Raw genomic sequence first — 18,752 nt, forward strand, 5'->3', positions numbered from 1 at the left:
CAAAAAGATACCCGTATCCTTTAGCTATCACTCTGTCTTTCTCCAACAATCCCACCACCACCGTCAAAAGCAATCACTAACCTACATTCTGTCTCTATAGATTTCATATTCTCGACATTTCACATATATGGAATGATATTACATGACCTTTTGCCACTGGTTACTTTCACTAAGCTAATCTTTTCATTGTTTGTCTATGTTGTAATATTCCATTTTATGAATAGACCACAATTTGTTTATTTGTTAGTGGATAGTAAAATCACCTTTTGGCTATTAGGAATAATGGTATGAACACTTATGTATATGTTGTTGTACTGACAGATGTTTTCATTTCTCTTGCATAAATTCCTAAGACACGGCACTGTTGTTTGTTAGAGAAAGTTTTAGCCTCGCTACACAGCAAAACTGAGCAGAAGGTACAGAGATTTCCCACACGGCTCCTGCCCCCACACATGCACAGCCTCCCCCCTCACCGACATCCCCAACGGGGTAGCACACTGGTTAACAACTGATAAACCTGCAATGACACACGAGGTCTGACAATTAAGTTCACAAACTTGTTGCAACGATGTTGTTTTACCGTTTTTGGTATCAGAGGGATTATTCATTATGAATTTGTTCCAACTGGACAAACAGTTAACCAAGTTGACTATTCAGAAGTGCTGAAAAGGCTGTGTGAAAAAGTTAGACGACCTGAACTTTTTGCCAACAATTCATGGCTCTTGCATCACGACAATGCACCAGCTCACACAACACTGTGTGTGAGGGAGTTTTTAGCCAATAAACAGATAACTGTATTTGAACACCCTCCCCACTCACCTGATTTGGCCCCCAATGACTTCTTTCTTTACCCGAAGGTAAAGGAAATATTGTAAAGAAGAAATTTTGATGACATTCTGGACATCAAGGGTAATATGACGACAGCTCTGATGGCCATTCCAGAAAGAGTTCCAAAATTGCTTTGAAGGGTGGACTAGGTGCTGGCGTCAGTGCATAGCTTCCCAAGGGGAGTGCTTTGAAAGTCGCCATAGTGATATTCAGTAATGAGGTGTGTAGCACTTTTTCTAGGATGAATTCATGAACTTAATTGTCGACCTCATATATCATAACCACTCAAAGCCCATTATGGTTCATTTTTAGTGTTATACATTCTACAGGTTTGGACAGAAGTATAATGACATGTATCCATAATTACAGTGTCATACTCAGTATTTTCCCAGCCCTAAAAACTTTGTTTTGCCTATTCATCCGTCTTCCCCCTCCCAACCTCCTGAAAAGGTGTCTGAAAATCTAACTTGCTGAGGATGTGAGGACACAGATAATCTATTCATCACTGATGATAAGCTCACAGTTCATACTGTCAATATTCAATGAATGCTTGTTACGTGCCAGGCACCATATTAGATGTTAGGTTTACAATAGAGAACCAAACAGACAAGGTCTGTGCCTTCAAAAAAAAAAAAATCACAGAAATAAATATACACAGATGGTGCACAACTTACTATGGTCTGAATTATGATTTTTTGACATTATGATAGTGGAAAAGCGATACACATTCAGTAGAAACCATACTTCAAGTTTTGACCTTTTCCCGCTCTAGCAACGTGCTGTATGCTGCTGAGGAGGCTGCGCAGTGGGATGCGCGGCAGCTCCCAGGCAGCCATGCAATCAGTAGGTAAACGACCAACACTCTACGGTGAACTGTGTTGCCAATCTTTTGTGGATAGGAGTTTTGCGTTTTTGCACATCATCATGTATACAAAATGCCCATCTATGTCTTCTTCTTCTGGTAAGAAGAGGAAGGCAATTCAAATCCTCCTCCACTTTCTACGGGGTTGTGTCCTGGTAACGTAAGTGTTCAGAGCACATCTGAGGTAAACCAGGCTAAGCTATAATGTTCGGTAGGTTAGGTGTATTAAATGCATTTTCAGGTTACAATATTTTTAACTTACAATGGGTTTATTGGGACATAACCCCACCCTATGTTGAAGAGTATCTGTACTTACAAAGTGTGACAACGTTTAAGGAAATGTAAAGTGTCCTGAAAGAGAGTAAGAGAGATCAAATTTTGATTTGAGAGCCAGGCAAAATCCCTCTGAACAAGTACAGAAATAATATTGAAGCTGAGAACTAAAAGCAAAAATGCAGTCAGGCAGAGTGGGCAAGAAGTTTTAGGTGAATGGCAGTTTGTGCAAAGGCTCTGAAGTGAGAAAGTTCACTAAGAAAGGGCCAGTGAGAAGAAACACTGGGAGCAAGGAGGTAAGTGTGAGAGATGAGACAGGAAGGTAAGAAGCTGAAAGGTCATGTAAAGGATCATCTATCTGTTCCATGTCCTCCAAAATCTTGATATACTGATAATCTTTCCTTGTTCTTTATTTTCAGTCTCTTCTCATCCCTCCAGCTTCTTCCCTTCAACTACAAACATGCTGGTTTGGTTTCTCTCCACTAACCAAAGAACAAATTACTGGGTGGCAGAGCTATGCATCTTCCACTTCCTACACTAAAAGGAAAGCGCCATGTGAACACAGATATTTGGTCTCACCCCCCATTGCTGTATCCTCAATAGCTAGTACATTGCCTTAAGGTATTCAATACATATTGGTTGAATGAACACACACAACATGCACCCTTCCAATAAAAGGCTGGTGTTTTGAAAAATGTCCTGGAATTAAGGAAATATAGAACAGTTAAAGAACAGAAGTAACCAGCTTTAAGAGATTAAGTTTATCAATTCTGGCCTCAATAACGAGGCAATCTACTTAAGTGAGTGAACCAACTATAAACTGATAGAAATACAGAAATAATCATAGCATAATTTATTAAACTATGTTCAGAGTTTGAAAAAATCCCAATCTATTAGTAAGGGCGTTCAAGTTATTAAGTTAAAAACTATAATGCTTATTTTAAATTTTTTTTAATTAAAAAAATCACTTTTTCCTCATCAGAAATAACACGATACCTTATTTTTCTATATTGGCTATCAACACTAGCACTTAAAAGGTTTTCATTATATATCTAGACCTCATAAACACTTTATAAATTAAACATGTTACTTTTTATGGGCCGTTTAACTTCAGGAAAAAACATTCTACAGGCACAGTATGAACTCCATAATCCAAGCCAGCAAATCTAAAAAACGTATGTTGCATACTGTGTGGACAAGGCTATGAGGAAACAGGCACTTTACAGGTAGGAAGGTGAATTCGCATACTCCATGGAAGCAAATTGGCAAGATCTATCAAAATTAAAAGTACACAATTCTCTGACCCAGAGATTCTAACTCTAGGACTTTATTCTACAGATAGTTACGCATGCAAGAAATGACAAAAGTTCAAGATTATTCAATACAGTATCGACTGCATCGTGGCTACAGATTGAGAGCACAATTGTGGTAATATTTAATCACTAATACAATATAGCTACGAGAAAGAATGAGGCCATTACTTACGTACTCAAAGGTTCTCCAAGATACCATTAACTGAAAAAAAATTAAGAAGTACCAATGTGTACAATACAGCAACAGTAGGGAAAAGCTATGTTTATACATATCTGTATAGATACACATACACAAACACCCATTTGCTTGATTCACAATGCAAAACAAATACCTCTGCATGAATATAGGAGAACCTAGTAATACTGGTATCTCTTTGGAGAAGTACCAGGTAGCTTGGGGGCAGGAGGATAGAGACTTTCCAATACATACCCTTTTGGAACTTAATTATTAAGCATGGGACTATACTACTGTTCAAAACAGGTAATTAAATTTAAAAACAAAGTTAAACATGTATATTAAAAGCAATGACACACACCTTGTCATGCCGTACTCTTGATGATTGGAGTATGAACACCAATCAGTTTTTTTCAGAATGTCAAAATTTGAATAGAAAGTAGTGAAAGAGGGGCAGCCGGAGGGCTCAGAGCGCGAGCTCTGAACAACAGGGCTGCCGGTTCAATTCTCACACAGGCCGGTTAGCTGCGCCCTCCACAACTCGACTGAAGGACGACGACTTAAAGCTGATGGGCCCTGGAGAAACACACTGTTCCCCAATATTCCCCAATTAAAAAATAAATTAAATAAATAAATAAACAAATAAAGGAAAGAAAGTAGTGAAAGAACAGCACAGCTAGAAGTTCATGTAATCATTGGTTCAGCAAATACCGTGTTTCCCCGAAAATAAGACCGGGTCTTCTATCAATTTTTGCTCCAAAAGATGCATTAGGGCTTATGTTCAGGGGAATGTCAGTCTGAAAAAGCATGCCTGGGCTTATTTTCCAGTTAGGTCTTATTTTCGGGGAAACATGGTAGATAATTAGGCATGTAGAGGCCCTGTGCTAGGAACTTGAGTCTGACCAGACAATAAAACAGATAACAGAACCCCATGAAGTGTTTGACAGAGTCAACAGAGAAAGCTTGGAAAACATAAAGCAGGGAACCCAGCCTAGTCTAATAATCAAAGAAGAATGGAATGTTTAATAGAGGCAAAAAGGAGCAACAGCAGTAAGCTAGATTCGGTAGAAGTGGAGTGTTCTAAGAGTTCAGGGTGCCTGGAGTGCCTCAAATAAGTGGTAAGAAATGAAAGTAGAGAGGGAGGTCAGATTGTCCAGCGTCTAGAGTAAGCTATTACAAGTTAGAGTTGAGCTTCACCCTAAGGGCAATAGAGGTTGAGAAAGTGATCAAAAAGTTTTAAACAGATGATCAGGGGGCAAATTTCTACGTCTGAAAGGGTACTCTGCATGAGTAATCTACACAAAGGTGGAGAAACCCATTAGGAATTTGTTGCAACACAGGCAAGACATAATTCTAGCCTGACCAAAGTTATAGCGGAGGGATGGAAAAATTGTACGGACTGAAGAAGTACTTCCGCAGTTAAATTAAGAGAACTTGATAGGATACGAGGTTAAGGATTCAAAGAAGACATTTAGGTTTCTGATTTGGGGCAATGGTATGAATAAAAGTAATGAGAGACACCGAAGAAGTAGATTTGGGGAGTGGATGATGGGTTCAATATTGGACATGCTGAATTTGAGGTATTTGACAGCCAAGGGGTAATCCATTAGATACACAAGCAGTACATGTCTGCAGCCAGCCTGGGCTAAAGGGAAACATTTAGTTCACCCGGAGAGAGAATACCGTGTGAGAAGTACTGCAGTTAGGACCAAGTCCTGAAGAGCACTAACATTTAGACAAGAGAGAGGAAAAAGCACCTGCAAAGGTTAAGGAGAGGTCTGACTGGTAGGAGGAAAACAAAAGTTTGATTTACTTTTAATTTCGTTAAGAAATGGCTCTTAATGAAACCCAAAAGAGCATATAAGATTAAAAGCAATGTATGGCTCTGTTAATAAAACCACACCCCAAAGAGCACACCAAGAAAATATATATATAGTATTTAGGGCCATGTTGTAGCCAACTCTCAATTATCAGCTGTAACTGGGAGAAAATAGTAAAAATGCAACCCATATATTATTCCCGAAACAAGCTCATACAACAGTTCTATAAAACTAATGATCACTGAACCTAGACAGGCCCCCAAATTTGTCAATTATGCCAAAGGACTCAGCGAGTTGCTATAATCTGTTGTATTTTTCTGACAATATAGCTGCTCATCTAATAAGTAGCGTCCTTTCACATGATAGTGTATGTACTTATCTAAACTTCTGAAAGTCCTGTGAGCAAGGAGGTTCTAAACTCAGGCAATGACAGAGAGACTGGGAAAGACCAGACTTTCTTTTTCAAAAGAAATTACAAAGCCACAGAGCACTTGCATTGAGTGCAACAGCTATTTAATATGCTGTTGTAACTGACATAATAATAACCTTTTCTAGGAAAAAGTCCTATATCTAGTCTCTCAAGGGCATCAGATGAAGGGACACATAATGGTCGTGCAGCATATGCTAGTAGGATTAACAAAAACACCTGAAGGCAATCTATACCATAGAAAGTAAAATGAACGCCTTATTTCATTAATGTACTGACTTCCAATGCCTGGAACATCCACAGCACACAAAGAATTCTAAAGGAATTGGAGTGCAGAGGGCTTTAGAGGCAGACAATTTGTTCTAATCTCATTTTCTACTTATTTTATGTATGACCTTGGACAAATCAAATTTCTCACTGTAAAAAGATAAGCAAGTTTTGATCAACAGCAGTATTTCATAAAAGAGCTATCTATAGTTAAATTCTAAGACTTACCTTACTAATCAGTGCCTCTAATTTGTTCCCATTTCCTAAAAATCATATAGATAAATCAAATCACTACATCCATTTCTCTTTAGTAGTCCATAGTAAACTACAGGCTTAAAAATACTACCAAAAAAGTTTAATGCTGTTTGTACTCCCAACTCACATTTCATGACATGACACATAATTAATTTCATGTGCACATCTTACAGCAGGAATTCCCTATAGTTCAAAAAAAATTAGTTTAAATTCAACCCTGGGTGATCTCAGGGATGATGCTTCTAGACAAACTGGACATTTGTCATGGCATCTGTATTATAACCTCAAATGTCCGTGGGCTGAAGTAAAGCAATGGGGTGAAGGTGGCTATGCATATCTGAATCCTCTCGTTGCATTATAGCTCATTTACAAATTTTGTCAGCAAACCCCAAATCTCTCATATTAGCCAATAGGCTATGCATAACAAAAAGAGAAAAATTTATCTTAATCGCAACCCTATATGGTTGATCCTCATTATTAAATTATCAATTATTGTCATTCATTGGTCCATTATTTCAAGTGTAGCTTTGACTTTTAACAACCTAGTAAAGTTTGCACACATCCCCCTTTAAAGCAGATTTATATTTTTAGAGCAGTTTTAGGTTCACAGCCAAATTGGGCAGATACAAATTTCCCATATATTTCCTGCTCCCACATACCCATAACCTCCCATAGCATCAACATCTCACACGAGGTATCTTGTTAAAATCGAACCCACATTGACACATCATTAATATCCAATGTCCATACATAGTTTACACTAGGGTTCACTCTTGGTGTTGTGTCTTGCTTGGATTTTGACAAATGTGTAACACGTAGCCACAATTACAGGATCACACAGAATAATTTCACGGCCCTAAAAATCCACTGTGCTCTGTCACTTACCTTTTTTTAAGTCCTGATTTGCAAATAGCAGTTAAGAGATTCTAAATGCCAAAATGACATTCAGAATCTTTAAGATGAAAAGGGAAGGCAAAAGCCAGAGCAGAAAAAATTAGGCCAAAAATAAGAGCAAAGGAAAAGTAAAGGAGAGCAGCTGCATTTTATAAATCAAAACCCCTCACCCCTTAAAGAGCTGAAGCCAGATCCTTTAAGTACTGTTTTTCCTTCCCATTCCCTTCCAGAAATTCTAAGAGGGTCTTGGCTCATACAGTATGAGTCTTCTTAAGCAGGCAAAGCAGGTAGTTACAGTCTAAGTAAATTCCTGATCAACATATAAACATTTATTGTAAATGACTCACACCTTAGCCTCACTACACCACATCCATGTATTAGGGCGAAAACTATAAACAGTCCGAGTTGGATGCTCTCTTTGATATTACATTATACACAAGCTCTACAGCTCTCTATAGTGTATTCATGAATAGGATTAGCTTGATTAAGCAGAAATGAAGAGACTTTATAATCTACACTCAGACTTTCCAAACGTTAAGTCCATTCCTTTCAACCCATCAGTCCTTTATTCAGCACAAGTGATCAGAACCATATAACATCAATTGTGTTTGCAGTGTTCTGTATCTCATCTGTTCCTTAATCATTGCTCACCCTCCTAGACTGATGTAATCTTATCCATGCTACCTCTCCTTTTCAGGACTACTTTCTTAATCTATCACTAATCACTAGCTAACTCCTATTACTGCTTTTAGGAGATTAAGTGCCGCAGTAGTTTCCAAGTGTCCTAGAAATTCATTCCAAGATGCCTTACCTTACCTTTGTTCCCAAGTCTTTAATAAGGTGCCCTAGATTATCCCTCCTTCCTTTTTTCCCTCATCTATCACCCTCCCATCTGTCTGTTTTAAATGCCCTTTACCTGACAAGCCCTCCAACCCTAGCTCAGGGGCCTACCACATGTAGTGCCATATGCATGGAATGCCTCCTTCCCCCAAGGCAATCTACTGGTCATCTTCCTCCCACTATTTAAACTTCACTTTCCATGAAATGTTGATAGATCACTGTTAGGAGATGCTACTTTTTCTAAAATAATAGATCACAACCCTAGGTGCACAATGAAATTGCCAGTATACGAGATGTTTAAAAATAAAATACTGATGTCTGGGCTCCATGTCAGACCAAGTGAAACAGAATCTCTAGACAAAGGAGCCAGATATTGGTGGTGATAGGGACGGGGATTGTTTGTTTGGGGGTTTTTTCCAAAGCCCCACAGGTGATTTTAATGAGTCTACCCAGCCTAGAAACAGAACTGCCACAACTACATTTCTCTAAATATATCCATATCCCACATCCCTAAAATACACTTACCAGATAGCCTTGACTAATGCGTGTAATTTAAATATCTGAAATGGCCCTTCATAAGGCTTAAACACTTTACCAGCAGTGTATATACTCTGAGCATAGGGTTCCTGGTTCCTCTTCTGTAATAAGGATGATACACCATCTACCTTACAGGGTTGTCATGACAATCAAACAAGATACTGCATACTATACATTTAGCAAAACAACTGGCTTATAAGGTCACAAATGTTAAAACCCTTTAGGTAGCAAGAGTAACACCTGGATTCACTTTTTAAGGAAGAAACAAAATTCAAGTGGCAGTATGGAAGATACAAGTTATCTGGATGAGGCTGAGTAGATAGCTGCTGGCCAAGAGTTGTAACCAAAAGGATCATCCTTCGTATAGAGTACTTTGCATAGTGCAGTCACTTGGTATATTTTACCTCAGTATGTCCCATCCTGATCTTGTCTTTCCTTTACAAAAAACTTTTATAGATGAACTCTAGTTAAAAATTAATGCCGAAATCAATAAAAACCTGGAGAAAAAGTCTTTGAAAATAAAATATATAGCCCAGGGAGGTGTCTGATACTTACAGTTCCTTGGCCACAGTGTGTGGGAAAGTTTTTCCCAAATTACACAGACGCACCAACTGAATCCTTCCTTGGTTCCTGTGTTTACAAGCATACTAACCCAAGATATCTAGAGAGAAAGCTGCTGCCAGGTGCTGCTCGGCCAGTAATTTAAAACTGAATAAACCAGTTAAAAGTTATAAAGGTGAAATTCATATGGGTATTAGAGAATAGAAAATAGGCCAGTAATGACAAATAATGCCAATTTCAATTGACTGACAGGGGCTACCAGGACTGGTGGTGTGCTGTATTAAGAATTGTGAGGCTGAATATGGGTTTATCAGGAAAGTATGCCATGAGGGATAACGGATATTGGTTACCGGCAGACAGGGTGAGAGGAGCAGCATGTATGACACATATATTCTATCCAGAAGATTCATAAGTTCAGGAGTCTAACTAAAGAGCCTAACCTAAAAAGGGAGGTGGTGATAATGTACACACAAAATGACATACTTCTATCAGTACAAATCACACTATATACCAATCATTTATTTGCTTTTTAATGCAAGAATTGTGTGTACTTTATTCTTTTATGTATATCCAACACCTATTAGAATGTGTGACATGTAATAGGCTGTTAATAAAAGTGCATTTAGTTAAATCTGCAGTAAGAAAAGAGAAATATGAGGTATTTTGTGATATGGCATACTCATTTAAGGCATACACCAAAATACCCTCACGCCCATTTGAACTGCAAGCTTGATTATAGTAGGTAGTGAGAAAACTAAATAGCACCAAAAATGAGAAAGCCCAGGGCAAGAACTAGATTTAGAAACGTGGCTTTTAAAAATGGGACACCTTCCCTCATTTTATTTTTAGGAGATAGTAACAAAAGTTTATTTAAGATTAACCAACAATGAAATGATACTCCATTTCATTCGGTGTAAAGTTTCACTAGACAAATCCCAATGACCATGAACTTGAATTTATTTAGTTCGCTATATTAAGTACATGGCACAGCATGAACTACATGTAATAAACCACTTATATGTTTAATATGGTGAGGTTCTAACGTCTATTTTCATTTAGGTACCATAATATCATTAGTATTACTTTAATCAAGAGTTGGTGTGTGGTGGAAGGGCAACCTAACCTGTACTTGCTCCACTACTGGACCCTAAGAGTGAAAATTCGTTTTACCCAGGGCTTAAAAAATACTTAAAAAATATTCTTAATTTTATCTATTCAGAATTATGATCTCAAAACAAATAAACACCTTAAAAGATTATTTTAGGTTATAGGACAAAGGTGTGAAAAGCAAAGTGGGTGGCTGAATCCAAGAATTAAGCTTTGCAAAAGATTAATGTAATTTTAATGACAAGTAAACTCGTGACTAGAAAGAATAAATCCAGATATCTCTCAAGGAATCCTATTCTGGATTTTCCACATTCATGGTTTCCTTCCCTATTTGAATGGACACAGTTTTAACTCTGCTATTTTCTTTTACTTTTTAAAAATTATTACACATAAAACAAGTTGACACATAGCGTATTCCCAGAGTTCCAAAATTTTGTCATGAGAATCAAGCAACTGGGCAATGAATATAGATTCCTGGCATTCTGTGGTAATTCTGGAACCAGCAAATGGCTGATTACTGAAAAGGGCTTTATAGAGGCTCACTTTGCTTAACTTTAATCCTTATAGTTAATAAAATGCCAGCATTCAATTTGATCTCACTAATCTGGCAAGTTTTAAGCAATGTTATCAATTGTAGGTTTCCTGAGCCTCTTCGGTAGTAGTGGAAAGAATCTTACTTTAGGGGCTTCTTTTATCTCAAAAACAAAAAAAGTACACATAATATACAACTTCATACCATCATCAGCAAACATTTGGCAGCAACTGAAGAGAGAGCTAGGAGTGAAAGGACTTTTGGTCCAGGCTATAACCCTTATTAACCATGTCATCTTGTCGAATAATCCAACCTCAGATTCACCTATAAAATGACGAATTTATCACCTTCCTGCCCTGCTTACCTCACACATTTTCTGTGAAGATCCAATTACATAACCTGTTTGGAAAACTATGAAGGCCTAAAGAATACATAATATAGAACCATTATCATGCTAGTCACCATATAAAAGGAAATTATTAATCCACAAATTCCCCCATCCCATCCTCTCCATCATCAGTCACGTAACTGTACCTAAAGAACAACTATATTACTGTGTGTGTCTTTTTTTTTTTACCTAAATTCAGTCTATTCTCCAAACTCCTATATAATGACATGTAAAGTTAAAGAATTAATAGTAGAAGAATAAATGGGGCAGAGTACACAGAGAATCAGGCCATTTAAAATCTCTTCTAAAGATTGCCTGTCATAAACGCCAAAATTCCCAATGTGTCCTTTGAAATCGTCAATTTCCCCTAGATTTCAGATGCTTAATTAAAGCACTCTTTTTTCCACCAACGTTTAATTAAGAAATAGAAATATTTTCCTCCCACAATTTTGTTTTGTGACCTTCGAACTATACAGTATCCCTTTTTTTTTTTTTTTTTGGTTTCAGGTGTACAAAACAATGTAACAGACATTTACACCCGTCACAAAGTAATAACTCCTCCTCCCCCAATCTACTATTCCTCTGACATCACATATAGCTGTTACAATTCCATTGACTCTATTATCAGATCATTCCAATACAGCTCTATAACACTGCTTTCTAGTGGCTTTCTCATGAGTGAGAAGCAATTCCCTACATCTTGATGGGGAGTGGCTGTAGAAAGCTGTATGTGGTTCCAAACAGAGACTTCTCTCTTTACTGTCACAATTCTTGATAGTCTGGTTTCTATGCCACACAAGCTGTATGAATCTTGACAAGTCACTTATGGTTGCTTGGGACTCAGTTCCCACATTTATAAAAATGAGAACTACATTAACTCCAAGGATTTTTCTGGTTAAAATAGTCTATGATTCTCTTCAGATCACCTACATCAATACTGTAACTAAAAACCCCAAAGAACAATCCCGCCTTAATTGCAGCTTCCAAACATTGGAAACATTTCTCATTCCTCCCCTAGTCCCCAAAGGGTAGTCACAGCTACTATAGAACATTTAAAAATGTTTTAACAGTGCACTTTTTAAATTTCCCAATAAAGACTATCTAGCTATACAACAGTAAGATTTTAGTTTAGTTTTTAGAGTCACTGGATTCTAAAAAGGAATTGAATCAGAAAGATAATAGGAACACATATACAAGAAAATGAATTATACATGAGTGTCCATTTCTAGAAAGCAGTCTCATTTCATACCAGGTTATCTCCTGTGGCTGGGAACAATCTCAGGAGTCCAAGCCTAACTCCTGTCATTTCTAACCTTAGGATACTAGAAAAGTCAGATATGCCTTAGCAGATCACTCAATTTCAGTCAAGACTGGGGATCTTGAACTGAAAGGCCCATACGGAATGTGGGGGCCACAGTAGAGAGGTGGCAACACAGGATTAGCACAGATGGAAGGTCTCACTTCCTATAAGAGTTCCTCCAAATAGTTAATTAAAATAATGTGTGAAAACCCAAAATCCAATAATGAATGATTCACTCAAAAACTACATGCAAGGAGCTCTGCTAGGCACATGGGGTTACACAGATGAATTCAGGGAATTTAAAAGTCTATTAGTACTTTAATCTTATAACACCCTGGTTGAAGAGGGTGTTGGTGGCCTGGCATCCCTCCATTGCATTCTCCACACCATGCCTTCTCTAGTGTACTTTGAAACATAATATTAAGAGAAATATACCCCAATACTAATACTTAAGGAAATCTGCTGTCTCATGAATGATACAGAATGACTTAGGAATTTAGAGGCTGACTTGCCATCTGGTTTTAGTAACCAGTGAAGACTTATTGGGATTAGTTTTGAGTAGGGTTTCCAGGTGGGAATTCCCGCCCATTCTCAGGAGTCTTTTTTGCTTTCCAGGTCCAGAATCCCGAGATATGAACTGTTTTCTATTCTCCACAATGAATCATTTCCACAAAGTGACGACCGATACTACCAACCACATGGGTTCAAGGAGCCGATTTTCCCGATTTCCCGACCAACTTTTCTCGGGATGTGGGAATGGAAAAGCGAAAAAAATTCCCGAGAATGGGCAGGAATTCCCGCCTGGAAACCCTAGTTTTGAGCAGGGTCTTGAAAGATCGGAATAAGCCCATTTTAGTTTACCTATTTGCGTTTGGAATATGTTTTATTAATACATGAGTATCACTGATGAAAGAAGCATGCTCTAAAACAAGGATAAGGATCACCATTAGCAAGCATCAAGGCCCCAGCTAATAGCAGCCTGGACCGGTCCTCCTTTGCTCATGTAATTTCCACTATCTCAGGCATTACACTAGTGGTCATCCAACTACAAAAGTTTATTTTTGTTACAATAACCACTAGTGTTTGATCCAATAAAGATCTGCTATAGAAGTGGGAGGAAACAGAACAGCTTTTTTAAAGTGAAAAAGGGAAAGCTTGAGAGGAATCTCCCAGACATTAATTTCTCCTGTAAAACACTACCACCCAATGCAAATGATCATCCTTTTCAAGTCCTCTACTTATCTTTACCTTCCACCAACTCCACTACGCATCTGAGGTGCATGAATTTGTACATGACTACAGGTCAGGATAATACAGTGTGATGACTTCCATTATTTCTCATGGGCAAACTGCTTTGAAATCTGATTTTAGGTTACTAGCATTTATGTAAGCACACAAAGCTCTCATATGCCTGGGTTTCTGGTATAGGAAGAAGGTGAAAGCTGAGAGTATTAAAAGCTTCTATCCTACAACTCCAAAAGAATCAATAAAAAGATGTTAGTCCAGAAAAAATAAAAGCATACAAACCTTTCCAATGTCTTAAGGTACTGTATTTTTTGATAGATTTTACAGTAACAGCTATAACCATACTTAAAGGCTTAGAATGTAAAGAACTTGCATATTTTATTGCACGCCCAAATTTAAAATATGCAAATCTTACTTTTGCCAAGTACACAGTGAACTTGCATTCACCTAGGACAGAAATGACAGTGATAGCAATGTTTAAGGAAAAGTAATTTGAAGAGAATATGCAGAAACCCCAACCCAAGTAAAGGAGCCATCTCTTTCCCACTAGTGTCATCGGTATCTAAAGCTCAAAGTGGTATAATTTATCTTTTCACAAACAGGATAAGGATGCTTCCAGTTGTTAATACAAATTATCTCAAATGAAGGGAAAAAAATCATTATATAGGATATTCCAATATATCACACAGATAACGTGAAAGTCACTCTAGTGTCACATAACTTGGTTAAACTCAGTAGAAACCAAGAGGGTGTGGATGTGATAGCAACATTACTCCTGACAAGGCTAGAGGATAAGAAATCAGCCACAAATACAAGGTATGGGTACACGAGAGAGGGAGTCACCAACACTGCACACCTATATATGGTACACACCTCTAATTCTCTCAGCATTTGGACTGAATGACATTTTACTCATCCCCTGTTATGCGCTTTCTCCTTTACGATATAAATTATTTCCAAGCCTGGCTGGCGTCTCACTCTGGCGTACACCCCAAGCTAGTGACAGAAAACCTCTTCCCCAGGAGGAACCTATAGAAAGATCATCAAGCCGAAGGCCTTCTTCTTCTTAAATTGGGCATGCATCTTCACCTCGTCTTCCACTTTCCTCTCGGTGACCTCTTCGGATGGTGTGAAAATAGGGACATCCAGTCGCTCACCCCAACCCTCCAAGTAGAGCCTCGCGTGGACTAAGCTCACCCCCTCTTTCCCTTTCAGTCCCAGCACCTTTGCGAAGCTCCTCGAACCCTTCGCATTGCTCCCCCACCCTTGCTCACGGCTGAGCACGCTCTTCTCCGCATCCTTCTTCCAAAGAAGGGATCAGCAGAACAGAGCGCGGCATTCTCGAGGAACGAAAGCCGAAGAAGCCTGGTAACCGCCCGGCAGCTGAAGCCAACGGGGACGGCCTTGTCCCTCCGCCTCGGCCTCTGACCAGTACGGTTCTCCCCGTACTGAAACCACTGGTCTCCACGCGGCCCCCGGCCCCCACCCCTCGGAGATGAGGCCGGAAAACGAAAAGGCCGGGGTGGAACGCGAGGGGGGCCCATCGCTCGCCAAGCGCGCCCCCCCCGCCCAGCCCCCAGCTCCACTCCCCCGGGAGGATGGAGATCACGGGAGCCGCGAGGGGCCCTCGGCCCAGGACCCTGCACTGCGTCCGCCCCAAGCCCCCACACACCGCTCGCGACAGCCGGGCCTCCCCGCACGGCCTCCCCGCAGGGCCGCTCCCCGCCCGCCGGCACTGCAGCGGCCCGGAGCCGGACCCCACGCCCGCCTCACTTACACACACTCCACACACAAAAGCGCCGCGGCCGCCGCCTTCCCGCCCCCACAGCCCCGCGGAGTCAATCAATGAGGTGGCCGGCGGCCGCGTCCCCTCCGTGCAAACCCGAACGCGGGGCCCGGCCGGCAGGGCGGCGGCGCGGCTCACCATCGCTCCGCTTGATCTCCACGTAAATCCCGATCTGGATCTTGCCGAAGTTGGCCGTTGCCATCACCTCATCTGGAGCGGCTGCGGCGGGCCGAGGGAGGGGGACCGGAGGGCGGAAAAGGCGGGGAGGGGGCGGGGTAGGTGTGGGAGGGGGAGCGGTTGCCCGCGGCCGCGCCGGCCCGGGCGACAGCTTGAACACGAGCCGGGGCCGCGAGGAGGAGCGGCAGGCAGGGAAGCAGAGTACCCGGGCCTGCAGGCCGGCGGGAGGACGCACACGCGAGGGCGTCGGGGCGAAGCGGCGGCCCGGGCCGTCCGGCGGCGCGGGGGAGAGTGGGAGGGCCCGCGCCGCCCGCCCGGAGCCGACGCTGAGGGGGCGGGGCGCCGCGCGCCTGCGCGGAGCGCGCCTCTCGCGTGTCTTCCTCTCCGGCCCGCCTTTCCCAGCTGCCTCCGGGCGGCTCCGCCCAGCTCCGCGGCGGGGCGAGGGGCGGGGGCCAGGGCGGGGCGGCGGGAGCGGCGGGGAGCGCGCGCCCGGCCCCTAAGGAGCTGGCGTCGAGTTTGATTTTAGCGCGCGGCCTCGAAGAGGCGGGAACCCCGCGCGACGGGCCTTCCCCGTGTCTTTGGCGTCCTTGAATTGGCTCCGTTGTCGGAGTGGATTAAGGGCACTTGTTTCAGGGCTTTCCAAGTGGAGAGCGGGGCAGAGGGACGTGAATCCGAAGGCCGACCATTGACAGCATGGGCTCAGTGTTTCATCTCCGAGTGTTGATCTCAGCCTCTATTGCGACTGGCCCAAGTAACCGCCCCAAGGTTTCCCAACCAGTCATGGAAGAAGGGAAGAAGCACCTTTGAGCAGTCACCCATCCTCGGTCGGAATGAGGATCCACTTCCTCGTGGCCTTGCTTTATACTGCTCTCCACTCAAAAAGAAACCCTGTGGCGGCGCTGCCTTGACTGTTCCATTAGTGACGCACCTCGCTGGTGTCCTGCCCCTGCAGTAGGCTCAGACTTTATCCGCCCTGGCCCATAAAGCCAATAACTATGATTCAAGGACAGAGGGCAGATACACAAAGTTGACACTAAGGTATGTGCCTTTTCTTCAGTCACTTGACTAGTCTGACCACATCTCACACACAGAGCAAGACACTCGGTCCTGGCCCAGCCCCGAAGGCCACGTGCACGGGGACCATGGAAACCGTGTACCGCCCTGCGTGAAAACCTCCACACGTGCGCCTTTTGCTTCCAGTATTGGAAATTGACGTGAGGAAACACGCTTTTCGGGCCCTACTTTCTCTAGGTATTGTTAATATCCCTGTAATAATAACTAAAAATATACAGCTTTAAAATTTTTAAATTGGAAACTATATATGTGCGTTAAGTGCACATGCCTAGGGTTTTCAACCTAATGTAAGTTATCAAGTAGACCAAAAAAAAAAAAAAAAAATTAAAAGACTCGGGCTTCATCTATAATTTAAACATGCTCAAGGCATACTTGTCAAAAGGACAGTTTCTTAAATCCATTCTACATTAGGAATAATTTCTGTGAAAAAAACAACACACTGGGTAGACAACTTAGAAAATAACTTCTTTCACATTCCAAAAATGACATTACTATAAATCTCACTTCAAGACATGTTTCAAAATAAGATTTGGCTAAATCAAGTCTTTATTTTTTTTAATGTTTTTAGGAGTTTTATCTGAACTCTGAGCTCCTGTCTTGTAGATCTCATTCTCTGATGTCTCTGTGACTGAGGTATAAAGCATCTATTTATTTGCTTGCAAATTCTTTAAAAGAATGCAAAGAAATCAAGCTATACATTTATTAAATTTAAAATTGCTTCATAAAATGTGTTTCATCATGGTTGCTGACACATACGTTGCACCCTGTGGGTTGTGTAATTAAGAAGTGTAAACCTTTAATCCATATACAAAAGTATTTCAAAAATATGTACATCCTGCTCTATAAAAATATATGACACATCCAACTTGTCAAACACAAAAACCTTTCCATGATAGCTCATACCCAAAGGCTTATGTTTTTGGGTACAGCCAGGATATGAATTTACCTTAACTTGCATCTTGGGCTTTGTGTACAAGTGGCCTCTTGAAGAGTAGGCATAAATAAGTGCCATGTGCCTATGGTTCCATCAAGAATGCTGACTCCGGCTCTGGCATTAGCAAGAGTTACAACTCTGACTAGAACAATGACTGGCACATAGTAGGTACGCAGACATTTGTTCAATGAGTAAACTTGTTAAAACTGCTCGAAATCTCTGTTATTTCTTTGAAGAGCCCGGAAAAATGGAAAAATAACTTCCATTCTCCCAACTACAGAAAGTTTTTGTGAGGGTCAAATTAAATAAAATGTTACAGTGCTTTGATATTTATAGAGTATAATGCCTGTTAAAAAAAAAACAAAGTAAAATCATCCTATAAAAAATAACCCAGGACTCTACTATAATCCTCAAATCATTAATTAGAATTTTATGTCTAGTGATATAAAATTAAACACACTTTGAAGTTTGGCTCTGGCCCTCGACATCTCATAATTGAGAGGATAGCAAGAGCTTTACCAGGTTTGTTTATATTCTTTTACCCACTCGAGTCCATCCTACCTTAACTGACAGAATAATCTTGCTCAAGGATTTCCATCAAATCATATCCTATTAATAGTAGCTGCTGTTGACCTATCCTGAGTTGATACATCATTTCTTTTCAAAAAAGCATAGTTATAATTCAGCCAAGCCGATCTTCTTATTATGCCTAGATTAAAAAAAAAAAATTCTCTGCTTTGGTGTCATTAGTATATACTCTTTAAGAGATTATTCCAAGAAAGAGGCTGTCAGGCTAATGAGTGAGGTTTTTGGCAGAAGCCAGCAGTCACCTTAACCAGTTACCTGCTCCTTTGGGGAAGACCAGAGGCTCAAGTTGGCTCCAGTCCTAGCTCAGATTAAATGTACCTGTCTACACCATCTTACTGAAATTTTCCACTCAATGTTTGCATCTATTCTCAATTACCTCCACAAAGTTTGTGCATCTGGGATCAAGTGGAGAAGATGGGAAGGGTTGGCAGAAACTTTCTATGACTTTATTTTTCACTTTCTGCCCTGGACTTTTTTAGTTGTCAGTGTTTCCCATTCCCATTAATTTACTCAGATTTTAATTCTAATTAAACTGGTGTGATTTCACTGTAACTTGTTTTAGTCCTTAA

General features: G+C 40.7%; 1 protein-coding gene across 4 annotated transcripts in view; it reads right to left on the reverse strand.

Annotated features, from left to right (window-relative positions):
- KIF2A (kinesin family member 2A) overlaps positions 1-15,955 on the reverse strand; it is a 61,969-nt gene extending 46,014 nt beyond the window's left edge. For 2 of the 4 annotated variants that reach the window (XM_081054594.1, XM_081054592.1), the window contains exon 1: positions 15,549-15,937. In XM_081054594.1, coding sequence (XP_080910720.1) covers positions 15,549-15,612 — 64 coding nt within the window. In that variant the 5' untranslated portion in view covers positions 15,613-15,937. Of the gene's footprint in view, positions 1-15,548 lie in introns of all 4 variants that reach the window. The other 2 variants (XM_081054595.1, XM_081054593.1) reach the window with 2 other exon arrangements.
- Positions 15,956-18,752: the final 2,797 nt, after the last annotated feature.

The sequence above is a fragment of the Rhinolophus hipposideros genome (genome assembly GCF_964194185.1).
Source record: "Rhinolophus hipposideros genome assembly, chromosome: 7".
Taxonomy (NCBI): domain Eukaryota; kingdom Metazoa; phylum Chordata; class Mammalia; order Chiroptera; family Rhinolophidae; genus Rhinolophus; species Rhinolophus hipposideros.